The sequence below is a fragment of the Nyctereutes procyonoides genome, unplaced genomic scaffold (assembly GCF_905146905.1).
Source record: "Nyctereutes procyonoides isolate TBG_1078 unplaced genomic scaffold, NYPRO_anot_genome, whole genome shotgun sequence".
Classification (NCBI taxonomy): Eukaryota; Metazoa; Chordata; class Mammalia; order Carnivora; family Canidae; genus Nyctereutes; species Nyctereutes procyonoides.
In genome coordinates, this window is record NW_026575046.1 from 640,330 (window position 1) to 654,401 (window position 14,072).

Below are 14,072 nucleotides of genomic sequence, written 5' to 3' on the forward strand. Positions count from 1 at the left end.
GGCGCCCACGGTTATCTCCGCTGTCCAGGTGAGCAGTCATGGGGCTGGGGACGGTCTCGGCCGCACCTACAGATGCCTGGTGGCTCAGCGGTGGAGCGTCTGCCTTGGGCCCAGGGCACGACCCCGGGGTCCTGGGATCGAGTCCCGCATCAGGCTCCCCACAGGGAGCCTGCTTCTCCCTCTGCCTGTGTCTCTGCCTCTCTCTGTGTCTCTCAGGAATAAATAAATGAATCTTTAAAATAAGCGTATGGGAGTCTGGTTCAAGCTGCTGAAGGGTCTCCTCCGATGCGCGGTGACCATGACGTCAGGCATATCCCGTGTCGTGTTAATCATCGGCCTCAGCGGCTCTGCTGCTGACACGGCCGCCAGCGGCTCTGCACCCAGCAGTTCTTCCGAGTGAGCCTATTCCACCTGGACGTTTTACGGAGAGCGAGAGGAAGCGCGAGGACCCAGCTGGTGGGGCGGCAGGTGTCGGGGCCTGTGACCCAGCAATGCCGTGCGGACCCCTCAGTGCCGCACCCTGGGCTGGGGCCTGGCTCCCCAGCTGCACCTCATCCAGGGCCTCGTCCATCGCCTCATCCACGGCCTTATCCAGGGCCTCATCCTCAGCCTCATCCAGGGACTCATCCACGGCTTCATCCATCACCTCATCCACGGCCTCGTCCAGGGCCTCATCCTCAGCTTCATCCAGGGTGTCATCCACGGCCTCATCCATGGCCTCATCCAGTGCCTCGTCCAGGACCTTGTCTAAGGCCTCGTCCACGGCCTTGTCCAGGGCCTTGTCCAGGGTCTCATCCACGGCTTCATCCATGGCCTTATCGAGGGCCTTGTCCATGGCCTCATCCACAGCCTCATCCACAGCCTCGTCCAGGGCCTCGTCCAGGGCTTCATCGGGGCCTCATCCAGGGCCTCGTCCAGGGCGTCATCCACAGCCTCATCCACGGCCTCATCCTCGGCCTCATCCAGGGCCTCATCTATGGCCTCATCCTTGGCCTCGTCCAGGGCCTCATCCAGGGCAGCCCGCTCCCTGCTGCATCCGGGGGGGGGGCATGCGGTCCCAGAACAGGCCTCGGGGGCTTGGCCGCAATGACGGCCCTGGGGGTGGGACCACAGCAACGTTGTTGGCTTGATGCCACCTGGTCCCCTTGCTGCGGAAGCTTCTAGGCCCACTCAGCAGACTGCGCTCTGCATCCGGGGGCCTCTCCGACTTCGGTCTCAGAGAGCAGAGCCTTCCGGGCTGGTGGCTCACGTGCACCTGTGGGTGAGGTGTGTCTGAATTCACGGCCGGGGAGGGCAAGGGTGGGCAAGCAGGCCTGTTCCCGTCGGGGACCCAGCTCCCACAGTCCAACGTGCCCCCCCCACCGGCTCGCTCCTCACGCTGAAACACCCCAGGCCCGTGAAAGCTTGCTGCAGGGACAGAAGCGCACGTTGTCTTGCGGTGCTGGGGGCAGGCACCTGGCTCGGCCACGTGAGGACGCCCCGAAGGCCTACAGGTGAGCACAGCTGCTCCCTGAACCTTGTGAGTAGAAGAGGAAGGCGACAGCTCCCGTAGGCGCCGAGGCAGGTGCACGGCATCCCGACGCCCGCGTGTCACTGCACCACTGTCACCGACGCTCTTCCACGACAGCAAACGCATCCCATGTTAATGTGTCACCTGCCCCTGCACGGAGGTGGCAGGTTTTTTTTTTAACTGGTTCCGTGGTGTTCTCTCCTTTTCTGTCCCATAACTGATCAGATGAACGAACACCTGAGGTTCTAAACCTTTTGAACTTGTGGGGCTCCTTTGGCTGAATTCAGAGACGCTCTTGTTGGGCCAAGACGTCTAGGCCCATTTCAGGTGTGCACACCTGGTGCCCCAAGCCGCGCTCACCGCCCGGAGCACGTCCCTGTCCCGGGGGCTGCCGGCCTGCGCCCCGCTGCATGCGCTTGTGGAGGCTTCCCACACGCTCGCTGGTCACCAGCATGTCCACGCCGAACCTCCCCCTGTTTTTATTTTTATGTTTATTGTTACTATTGACATAGAGCAGTTGACCTGTTTGTAGGCCACTCTCTGTCCCCTTTGGGAAGTGCCCTAACCCTGTCCTTTATTCAGCTTCTCGTGGGGTTTCCTTCTCTAGTACGATGTGATCGTTGTCCCTCCTGGATGTTAGTGTTTTCTGCATGTTTGTTATCTTTCACCTCTCCATAGGCTAGATGTTGGGTGATTTTCTTTCTTTTCCTTTCTTTCTTTTTTTGCTACATAGACGTTTCACTGATTTATTACATCACATTTATGCATCATTTCTGATACGATTTCATATTTTCTAATAGGACTAAACAGATTTCTCTAATCCAGAGTAGAAAACTTTCATGCTTCTGTTCTCCTAGCACCCTCCAGTTTTCAGTTTGTGCGTTTTAACGATTTATTTATCTGAAATGTATTTTGGGGGAAGCAGTGAGGTTGGCTCTATCATCTATCTATCTATCATCTATCTATCTATCAATCTATCTATCTATCTATCTATCTATCTATCTATCTATCTATCTATCATCTATCGTCTATCTATCACCTATCATCTATCATCTATCTATCGTCTATCATCTATCTATCTATCTATCATCTATCTATCGTCTATCTATCTATCATCTATCTATCATCTATCTATCTATCGTCTATCTATCACCTATCATCTATCTATCTATCATCTATCTATCTATCTATCTATCTATATCTATCTATCTATCATCTATCATCTATCTGTCTATCTATCTATCATCTATCTATCGTCTATCTATCACCTATCATCTATCTATCTATCTATCATCTATCTATTTTTGTTTCTAAGTTGCTTACCAGTTGTCCCAAAATATTTATGCAAGTATCCATCTTTGTTCCTGTTGACTTGAAATGCTACTGTTACAGTAGATTTTATTTCCGGGAAACTTGAGTTGATTTTTAAACACTTGGGTATTTCTCAATGGTTTCGGGACAAAGATCTCTGCTGTGAATGGGCCTCATGAGTCTTGCATGGTCTTCCTTCCGCCTCAGCTCGTCGCTGCCCCACTGCCCCACCGCGTGCACCTTTTTTTTAGCCCTTTGAAGTCGTGCTCTTTCTTGCCTGGGCCCTTTACAGGCTGTTTCCTCTGCCAGATTCCTGTTGGCCTTAAGTGTATCTCGTCATTATCAAATGATGCCTTCTTTGATTTCCAAGGTCAGGTTGGGTTTTCTTTTTCTCTACTACACTTTCAAAGAACTACATAAGTTCCTTTAGAGTCTTTAGTTATAAACCGTGCATTTGTAAGTGTGATATTTGAGGAGCACCTCCCTCCTTTAGCAGGCCGGAAGCTTCTCCCTGCCAGCGATGGGTTCTGGCTGACAGTGCTTATGACTGTATCCCCATCACCAGCCCCGTGGTTGCACAACTGCACACAATAGAGATCTCCTGGTTGCTAAATGAGCAAGTGAATGAATGGATAGACGTTCTCTTTACTACTTTTATTTGGGTACCGGATATTATTACCTGGGTATTTATATATGACATAACAAGAGGGGGTGGTTTACACGCGTGTGCCTCTGGGATATCCGAAGAAGAGGTTTGTGGCCATGTTTGCCTGGGTCCTGACTCTCCTCTGATTTTCAAGCCTGAGTCAGATGCAGATAATTCCTGCTCTTCTTCTGTCTTTCAAAGGAGACGTAGTGATGAGGTCTCATGGGGCCCATGAGGCTCCCGGTTTGGCTACACATGGGGATCACCAGCAGACCCTCATCGAGCCCTGCCTGACGCTTACCCGGTTCTTGAGAGTCTTGCTCCTGGTTCATGAGTCCTGTGACAGATTGGTTAGTTGCTGATGCTGAACCTTATCCTGAAATGGTGAACGTCCTGGTCCTTTGCTTCTCCTGGTTGGAACGGACAGGGAGGAAGAATGATCATCTTCTTCCTCCCGCCAGGCCGCCTTTACGCCTTTGGTTAGAACCAAACTGTCATGTACTGAAGCCATTAGATTGGAAAATCCAGAGTAAACAAGCAGACCCCCGGGAGCACGATTAACGCCTTTGAGAAAAATATTTCTTTTACAAGAAGAGCCGGTCTCATTTGCCTGCACTCATGTGCGATTATACCAGGTGGTTTTGTGGAGTCATGAATACCTGTTGGAATTCCTTTCAGCTACTCTGAAAAATCCCATGATTTATGATTGGTTGATCAGATTGTAATTCCTTCTCCCTGTCCGTAGTTGAGGAGAAGAGGGGTTGCCATATACGAACTGTGATAGCCTCTGACATACACCGGAAGGGAGAGCCCCATTGGTCGTGTGCATCGGAAACAATGGAAGACGGGTCCCGAGGCCCGCCGTGAACCTACTTGTCCCCCATGGTTACTCGCGGTCTTTGCTTGCACAGGGAGGGAGATGAGACCAATGAAATGAGTGATATGAATGGTAAGATTTAGAAATGCTGAAAAGTAAGAGTGGCCCAGGCCACTGTGATTTCTTGCGATCTTCCCAGGGGTCGAGGAGCCACCTGCTTACATGGAAAATTTGCCCCCCTAAAAACACTGGGTAGATACTTTTCAGAGCAAAGAGAAGGAAATGCTTATTTACGATTAAAAGTTGAATTTCGAAAAATATCGTCATGGATGTAGTCGTATGCGTTTGATTGTTAATCTGGTTTTGTCTTTGGGGTGTCATTAGTGGAGGGGACCAAGGCTTGTATGCCTAAAACGTGTTGAGAGAAAGGGGATTTTGGACTTTTTTCGTCATGGAAGGCTCAGGTACCATCAGGTATCATCAGCTATAACCCAGTCAAGCTACCTGGGCTGTGCCTGATAAATCCCGAGGAGCTGTTAAAACTGATTTGGGTTTGTGCTGGAGCTGCATCCTATCAGGTATTTCTTGTCAGTCTCATTGGTATGCATTACCCACGAGCATGTATCTTATTAAATCTAAATCAGATTCTTGTTCAAGGCTCGTCTCACAAAGGTGGTCTTTTTTTTTTTTCCATTTCAGATTTTTTTTTAATTTTTATGATAGTCACAGAGAGAGAGAGAGGCAGAGACACAGGCAGAGGGAGAAGCAGGCTCCATGCACCGGGAGCCCGATGTGGGATTCGATCCTGGGTCTCCAGGATCGCGCCCTGGGCCAAAGGCAGGCGCCAAACCGCTGCGCCACCCAGGGATCCCAAAGGTGGTCTTTTTAATTGTGAAATGCCAATGAATGGCCGTTCCTGGAGGAAGCTTCCCTTTGGCTTATTTGAAAGCGGACGACGCAAAAATGATTAACTTAGGAATCAAGAAACTATGTGAGACTGTGAGGCCTGGAGCCAGTCTCCTTCACTAGATCCCAGTAAGCCCTGAGAAATATGTGCTGTCATTGCAGAGTTCATTTTTCCAAGCTGGACTCTGATATTTGGCTAGGAACTTTCTTTTCTTTCCCTGTTTGCTCTACATAGAATCTGGGGTTGGGGCGGGGAGGGGGTATTAAGATTGACGGAGGAATAAGAGCCCGAGTTTTGGGAGCCAGCCTTAGCACTTCTGGGTGATGACAAATCATGCTTTAGCCAACCCCCCCCTTTTATATTTATTCTCTCTCTCTCATTCTCCATCTCTCTCTCCTTCCTCTCTTCCTTCTCAAGGCACATAAGTGATAGGCTGGAATGGAAGCACGGGCTGTTCGGAAGGTGTTCGCTGTTTGAACGTCTGGATGGCAGCCGGACGACAAGGTGCTTGCTCTTGGACCCTTGATGGGGAAGCTACAACAGGGAGACCTTCCCTTGCTAGCCATTGTCAGCGCCAGGCCTCTAGTGTGTGTTCCAAAGGACAATTTACAACATAATCGAAAGGGAGAGCAGTGAAGAGTTGTCCGCCGTGCGAGCCTAGCACCATTATGCGTCTGGATTGTGCTTTCTAAGGAATGGGGTCTTAGAGCTGCCGTCCGAAACAACATCAAGACGTCAGCCTGAACGGCCGGATGAGTTCGCGGCGGGAAGCTCTCTTGATAGAAACACGTTGTTAACTTCGTTGGCTCCCGCCTTTCGTGAGGAGAGCCATCCGAAGAACTTCAGTGCCATAGGTACTACGTACGTGTTCCTCTGGGCCACTTCTCTTGTCAGTATCCGCACCTGAGAAGAGAATGGCAAGGCAGACGTTTGGGGAGATTTGGGAGGTGTCTTCAGTGCTCTCTGTTGCTGCCTTCTCTGACCCTGCCGAGGCCAAGCAAACCGCATTCCCCCCTAGACTGAGTTCAGTAGCCCCCAGGTGACTTTCATTCTTTTTTATTTTTTTCAAGATTTTATTTACTTATTTATTTTAGAGATGGGGTTGTGGGAGGGGAGGGGGGGGAACAGAGGGAGATGGGTAAGCAGACCCTGTGCTGAATGCAGAGCCCGATGTGCGGCCCGATCCTACACCCCTGAGATCATGACCTGGGCCAAAATCAAGAATTGGATGCTCAATGACTGAGCCACCTTGGTGCCCCCGTGCTGGTCTGTTCACTCCCCTGCAGCTGGAATCATGGTTCAGAAAAAAACACCCGTCATTCTCCCCCTGGAGAACCATCCAGTGACTTCCTAATCCATATAGACAGATTCACTAAAGCCAAATTCTTTATTATTGCCTCTGAGTATGGCATGCTTTGCCCCTTTCCTACATTTCTCTAGTTTCTGGGGAATATACCTGGCTAATTCCAAGGTCAGGGGCTCTGCGGATCTGAAATCCTTGGCCTGGAATGTGCGCGTCTCCTCTGTGCATGGCTGATTCCTTCCCATCCTTTGGATTTCAGCCCAAAGTTCCCGACCAGCAAAGCCTTCCAGGACCCCTCCTGCGAAGTGGCCCCCACCCCCCTGTATTCAGTAGTACTCCATGCATTTCCCCCAGGTCCCTGTCTGCTTTGAAATTCCGTGTATATTCATTTTCATTTCCTAATTATGTCCTCCACCTTCCTGAAGGTGGGAATCTGGTTTGCTTTATTCGCTGCTGTGAATCTTAGTTTTGACATGGTGTCTGGTCGCAGAGGACACAGGACTACGGTTGAAGTGTCCTATGAGTCAGGCACAAGTGTGTCCCTCTTTTACAGATGAAGAAACTGAGATACGGTGAAGTGAAATACTTTTTTCCAGGTCCCAGATCTACTAAGAGATGAAAACACTGTTTGTTGTATATTAATTGAATGAGTGAATGAACCTTTATTGGTCTAACATATGCCTTCTAGAAGTAACCGTTTTAGAGACTGAAAAAGGGGACCGGAGAATGGGTCGGCTAAAAGGAAAGGTCACGAAATAGATGTTTTTCCAGCAAAGGTGAATGTTCTTCCCTTGCCTTCACTCTCCCATCCCCAGCTGTTTAGCATATGTTTTTGTTTTTCAAACTTTTTTTTTTTGTTCCTAAAAACACTCTAAATTCTGGGATCCTTGACAAAGCCTGACTGTTATGCCAGGTTGAAACTCAGCCACCCATATTTGCTCATTTTGCATCAGATTTACTGTCCAGCAGAGGCAAAACTGAGGTCACTGAGTGAAAACTAGACCCTTGCTTTACAGCATTATGTCTGGGGTAATGTTGAATTCAGAGATTTATTACTCAGTGTTGGTAGGTTGCGGGGAGACCGTTGTGTGATTTATTTACTGTCAGGGCTAAATGATGGAGTTTTTAAAGTGAATGCTATTATTCCCTAAATAAGTTATCACTTTAAAAATAGTTTAGGCCGACTTTACTACCCATTTTAAAGTATCGGTGTGTAAATTCATGGCTTTGGTAATCACACGGAACAACTGTGGCACAAGGCAAAAGTAATGTTATCATCTCTGCCCGGAAGCGGTTTATGTGCAACTGGGGTGTGTGTGTGTGCGTGTGTGTGTGTGTGTCTATTACGACTTTTTTTCCAGTTGTAATATGTCTCTGTGCCTCTGTCCATCTTCCATTTACGTGCAAGTCATGGAGCAATTACTAAAATACGAGTTTTTGAAGGCCAGTGCCATCAGAACTTTGCTTTGTTCCAACTTTAAAGAGTTTGGTCCAAACTCTTTTTTAAAAAACTCATTTTCCGGGATCCCTGGGTGGCGCAGCGGTTTGGCGCCTGCCTTTGGCCCAGGGCGCGATCCTGGGGACCCGGGATCGAGTCCCACGTTGGGCTCCCTGCATGGAGCCTGCTTCTCCCTCTGCCTGTGTCTCTGCCTCTCTCTCTCTCTCTTTCTGTGTGTGTGTGACTATCATAAATTAAAAAAAAAATTAAAAAAACAAAACTCATTTTCCCGTCTCTCTTGATATTGATAATCTCTTGTGTTTTCATTCTTCATCTGGACATCCGTGCACCAGTGCTGATCACAAAAGCCCCTTTCCAATAGAAATTTCAGAAGATTTCTTGTTGTAACTTACAGAGATACTTACAGAATATATTCAGTGAGACAGAAGGGGGACTGTACGAGAGGACAGGTAGCAAGAACGCCCATGTTCTTGACCCGAGCACCTTGGGTGTTAGTAAGCAGGCCGTGTGCGCCTCCCTACCTGTGCGGACACGGTAGCACGGTGAGGGGAGCATCATGCGGGGGTCTGTGCCTAAAGAGGCTCGATGAACTGAACTGTGTGATCTAGTTTCCTGTTCTTTAAATCAGAAGTCATGGCTCCGGAAGCTGTCCCTCAAGAAGTCTTCTGGTGGTGGTGGTGTCAGGCCAACATGCGTGTGGCCCGAATAGCTCTTTTGGTTTCTTGAACATTCCCGTTGGGTTTCCCAAGCCAGCCTCGGGCTCAGCCAGCGGGTCCTCAGTGGCGTCATCAGAGGCGGTGACGCACATGAGAGCCTCAGGCAGTGGCTGTGGACACGCGTCCACCTGATTCGGTGGTTCCTCCATCTGCTCTACAGCTAATGGACGTTGCTGTGAAGAATTGGCTAAATCTTGATTCTCCGCATTTAAAACAACCAACACTAATAGTTGATTCACCATCCCAAATCCATGCCACGTTTTTTTTCTCAAAAAGAATGAACTTTTTACAACGTGTCTTAAGATATCGTTGACTTCGAGGGTCAACAGTGATATGAAGAGGCGCTTGGAAGCAGCAGGCGGAGGGGAAGAGAGCCTTTCACTCCGACTTGGCCTGACCTGTAAGGTTAAGAGAGGAAATAAGAGCATTGGAGCATTTCAGCGGCGCAGGGAGAGTGCGGAGAGGACGGTGGGCACGTGTGCCTGGGCGTGCGAGGGCTCGAGTCTGTTTTCAGGCCTCCTCTGGGTGCGGGTGTGATTCCGAGTGTGTGGAGGAGTCTTTGACCACGTTGACCACAGCTGGGCCTGGCTCTTCCCTTAGCGTCCGGATTTCCCGGGACTCAGTATCGCGACAGACCCGAACGATTGCGGCCCCACCTCTTCTCCAGCTGCTCCTTTACCACAAGCCGGGCCACACTTAGTCCTCTGGTCGCCTGAGAAGATCATCCTGGGTGCCGTCGGTGACGTGGCCGCCTACTTCACTCCGACCGACCAATCACAAATTCCTGGTGTTTCTGCTGGGCTCCCGTCTCTCAAACCTATTCTTTTGTGTCCGCTCACCACTGCTACTTCCAGAAACCTCTTTCTAACCAGTCTCACTGCGTCCAGCTGGACCCCCTCCTGTCCGTTTCCTGTGTGGCGGCTCGACCTGCCTTTCTGCAGCCTGGGGTGCCCGTCTTCTTGTTCCAGCCCCTGCTATCAGGATATCGCCCCGGTTCCCTGCCAGGATCTGCGAGACTTCAAGTTTCCTGGCCGTCTCCCTTCTGCGTTCCTTCCTTCTTCGGTCTTCTCCAGCCCTGCCAGATTATCTACGGTTCCTGAACACGTAGTGTTCCCTTTTGCTTCTGGACCCTCCACTCCGCCTAGGGTGTGCACTCACCATTATCGAAATTTCCAGATCGCCTTATTCCTCTCATTCCTCCCAGCCGAGCCTGAGCCAGGTGGACCTACAGTAAGCTCTGGAGCATGTTGCCTTTCTTTTGGCATCTGCAGAGAGGAGTATCCTTCTCGGGCTAGTCCTGCCCCGGGCTCTGAATGTCTTGAGAGCAGAGAGGGTATTGCTGTTAGGCTCCTGGCTCTTATGCCTGGTCATTAAAGCAGAGACCAAATCAATGTCTTGTCGTGTAAATTAATGAGCCAGGTAGCTGTGTTTGGGGAAATCTTTTCTATTAACCTTATGGTTGTATTGTTATTTTCTTCCCTGCTTCTTTCCCTTCTCCACTTATAGCAGAGAGACTTCTGTGGAAAGGAAGCACATTTTTAATGGCGTGAGTGAGTCTTGACCACATTGAGCACCGCTTGGCCTTTATTTCCCTTAGTGTTTTAAAGACTTGAGTCTAGTTTTCCTGGGACTTGGCATCTCTGCAGGCCTGAATCATCGCAACACCACTTTTCCCGTAGGTCATAGCAGGTTGTGATCGTTCTAAGTTAAGACTGGAGAATTTTACAGGTCATAGGGCACGACGTTAAAGTGCAAATTTCACCTTATAAAATGGAAATAGAGTTGATCCATGAACAGCACGGGTTTGGACTGCATGGGTCCACTTCTGTGCAGAGTTTTTACAGAACAGGACTGGAAGCGTATTTTCTCTTCCTTATGATTTTCTTAATGGCATTTTCTCTTCTCTAGCTTACCTTAGTAGGAGAATATAGCATATAAAACATGTAGCTTATAAAATATGTGTTAATTGACTATGTTATCAGTAGAGCTTCCAGCCAACAGTAGACTCTTAGTAGTGACGGTTGGGAGGGCGTCAAACGTGACACCTGGACTTTTGGTCGTATGGGGTTGGCATTCCTAACCCATACATTTTTCAAGGTTCAAGTGTAATTTCCTTGTTGAGGCTAGGACCAAGGGGAAGGCTCCGAGTAGCAGAAGGCTTAGGAGTAGACCAAGCTTGTGTCAGCTCCCAGTTCTCCCTCTCACTTAGCAGAGCCAGGAGCTTAATGACATCAATCCTCTCAGCCCCAAATCTCATGATGTGAGTCTTGAAATATGTGGCCCCATATGTAGTCACCTCCCTGCCGTGGTGCATAGGATCCCTGAAGGCCACTGCAAGGAAGGCATCTCAGGGACTCATAAATCTTTGGGTTCAGTCAGTGCTCATTGACTGCCCACTCTGCACTCTGAGGAAATTTGGAGCTCAGAAAACTTAAATCCTTTAGCTAGAGAATTCTGAAACTTAGCCTGGAACCTAGGTCTTCTTGCTGTTTGTCCTCTGGTCCAGTTTGATATTCTCCACCTTGACATTAGATGGTTACCCACTTAATTTATGCTGACACAGAATGAGCAGGAAGAGTTCTGGAATCAGATGGGCCTGGTTCTACTCTGGGCTGGCCTTGAACTGTGACCCTGGACAAGCTCAGCTTGTGTGCATGAGGCCTGATTCTCTTACCTTGAAAATGGAGATCATAAGGTTTGGTTCATAAGGTTCTCGTGATGATCCAATTGGATTGTGCATGAAATGCATGAAATCCATACTATTGAGCCATGGAAGTTCAGTCTCTCCACTTAGAATATGGGTGCCCCTGAAAGCTTGGTGGTAATGCTGTGCCCTAGGACCCTACACGGGTTTTGTAGGAACCACAATCCCCCCCCTCCCTTCCCCGCGGTTTCTGTTACCTGTGGTCAGCGGCGGTCAGGAAGCTGATGATCCTCCTTCCGACAAACCGTGCGGAGGTCAGCAGTAGCCTGACTTCACGTCCCAGCGCCTACATCATGAGGCTCATTTCATCTCATCACGTAGGCACCTTATCATCTCACAGCCTCACAAGAAGGGTGAGTCCACGCCATGAGATAATTTTGAGAGTGAGGGAGACACCACATTCACATAAATTTTCTTACAGTTTGTGATTCTAGTTCTTCACTTTTATTGTTATTGTTAATCTCTTACTGTGCCCAGCGCATAAATCACACTTTATCTAGGGATGCATGTATAGGAAAATACACAGTGTGTAAAGGGGTTGGTACTCTGTGTAGTTTCAGGCACCCACTGGGGGACTCGGATCATACTCCCGACGAATAAAGGGGCCCCACCGTCACGGATTCGGAGACCTCGATAATCACAAGGAGGAGAACAGTTGTCTACACCTCTAGTTCAAACCCTTAATGTTTTTTTTTTCTTTTTTTTTTTCCCAAACGGATTGAAAACTGAAATTCTATTCCTAACATTTAGCTCAGCTCAGGCCACATAGAGTGAAAGGAAATTTTATTAGTAAGATTATTTCCATTATTTGGAGAAGTTGACAACTGATGCTATATGCTTACCTCACACTTTAGCCTTGAGCTAAAATGTTGTTTGTGTTTTAAAATGAAGAAATAATAAAAAAAAAGAGCACTAATGAATGACAGATTCCAGGGTAAAATATGCATAATTCAAACACAGGGGAAGGACCATCCACATTATGCTGCTGCAGGAGTATGATTTGCTCGGATACTAGGAAGTATTTAAGGATGGGCAATAAAACTTATTTTCCTTGTAGAACAATAGTCCCTGCATTCATTTGAGTTTTAGAGCCTTTAAAATGAAAAACGATGGACTGAAGGCCAGTTAGCGGTGCTGGGAACAGCTGGTGAACATTTGCTTACCATGTTATTCTCTTGTGTGGCCTCCTCCTTTCTCCCTGCTTTCAGATGCTCTGTCACTTGCCTCTTCTTTGGAAATAAGCAGACCTTAGTCCTTCTCTGCTCAGCGTGGAATTCTCATTAAGTTGTCTGGTGTGAAGGCTTAGATGAGAATTTAATAAGCTGACTTCCCCAAGAGTTTGGTAAGAAGTTAAACAGCATAAGGGATGGATGTAAAAATGTGCAGGTTTCGTTGTTGTTGTTATTTGTTTAATTAGTATAACAAATATTTTTCATCCTTTTTTATGGGAGGTTGGTGGATCGTCTCACTTTATGCTGAATGTTATTTCTCTGTGTTCATGGGTAACTCACTCTGAGAAGCGTACAGTAGAAGGGATTAAGCTATCCTGGGCGCCATCCAGTGACATTCAGTTGCTCCATCACCGCCCTTAGAGTACCGCCCCAGAGACGTGCTTATAGTCAGGTTGCATCATGTGAAATCGTGGATCCTGGCCTTTTTATTTACCTATAAAAAAAAGCCAATTTCTTATAATTTAAAAGAATATTAAAAATCCAGTCTACTCACTTCTTTTCTTATGGTCAATTATTTTGTCCAGTGCTCACGTTATGTTCTATACACACTAGACCCTTAGTACTTATTTGCTGATGAGACAACGGGCCTGGAGTCGATCTTAGTGGTACTAAGGAGGTAGGTTTTAAGGCATTGGTGTCCACCTCTACACCATGTGGTGGAGGTAAAATATCGTGAGGCGGAGGTGGCTGACGGGAGATTAAATGCCTTGGTTGTCCAGGCTTTTCATTGTTTAGGACGAGAGGACATGTGGTGGGTCAAGGAGGTCAAGAATTTGGTAAGGCATCTGAAAAGCAAACAGTTGAGAAGGTTAGACGTGTATCTGTTCTGATCTCGGGCGGTCTAGGCCAGTAAACATAACCATGCTTTGAACCGGCGGCGTCTCAGTTCCTTCCTTGGTGAGGGAAGTAGATTTTGCGTGAAGGGTGGGCGTTCTCGTTAGCCACTCACCACAGTCTAGGTTCCTAATGCAGGGGATTTAGGGATAAGAACAGGAGCATGGATTGCTATTCCCAGCTCACACTGGGGCTGGAGGTGAATGGTGCAGGGTGCCTGTGGGCCCTGCCTTGGAGAATAAAGCTGGAGATAGGCTTAAGGAACCAGGAGAACTGATTCTAGAGCACGCACTCGTCTGTAGTGTCCGTAGTAGAGACTCACAGGTGGCCTGGGACCTATTCCAGAATCCAGGGGTCTGGGACTATAGACTGGCCTCTCCCTAATAGCCTGTGCCTGTGGCACACTGTGTCCTGATGCAAGTGCCAGAAGCAACTCTCTTCTTCACAGACTGTGGTCCTCCTTGGTGGTGATGGAAATGCGGCGTTTGTGTCGGCGTCCTTTGACAGCTTGAGTTAGTGTCCCCCTCCTGCCTGCCTCTGCTGCACTGCAGTCACCCGCGCTTACGGGATGTATCCGCGGGTGAAGGGGTCTGGCGAGGCCTCCTCTTCCTTTCCCGGTCAGTGGGCCTTGGC

The 14,072-nt window shown here is 48.6% G+C and overlaps 1 protein-coding gene across 4 annotated transcripts in view; it reads left to right on the forward strand.

The window, feature by feature from the left end:
• The window catches only part of FBXL7 (F-box and leucine rich repeat protein 7), a 354,631-nt gene that overhangs the window by 57,269 nt on the left and 283,290 nt on the right, over positions 1–14,072 (forward strand). Inside the window, exon 2 of one of the 4 annotated variants that reach the window (XM_055325791.1) lies at positions 5,609–5,695. The exons of 1 other annotated variant lie outside the window; for it this stretch is intronic. In XM_055325791.1, coding sequence (XP_055181766.1) covers positions 5,677–5,695 — 19 coding nt within the window. In that variant the 5' untranslated portion in view covers positions 5,609–5,676. Of the gene's footprint in view, positions 1–5,608; positions 5,696–5,870; positions 6,046–6,106; positions 6,231–14,072 lie in introns of those variants that run through there. 2 more of the 4 variants (XM_055325794.1, XM_055325793.1) reach the window with 2 other exon arrangements.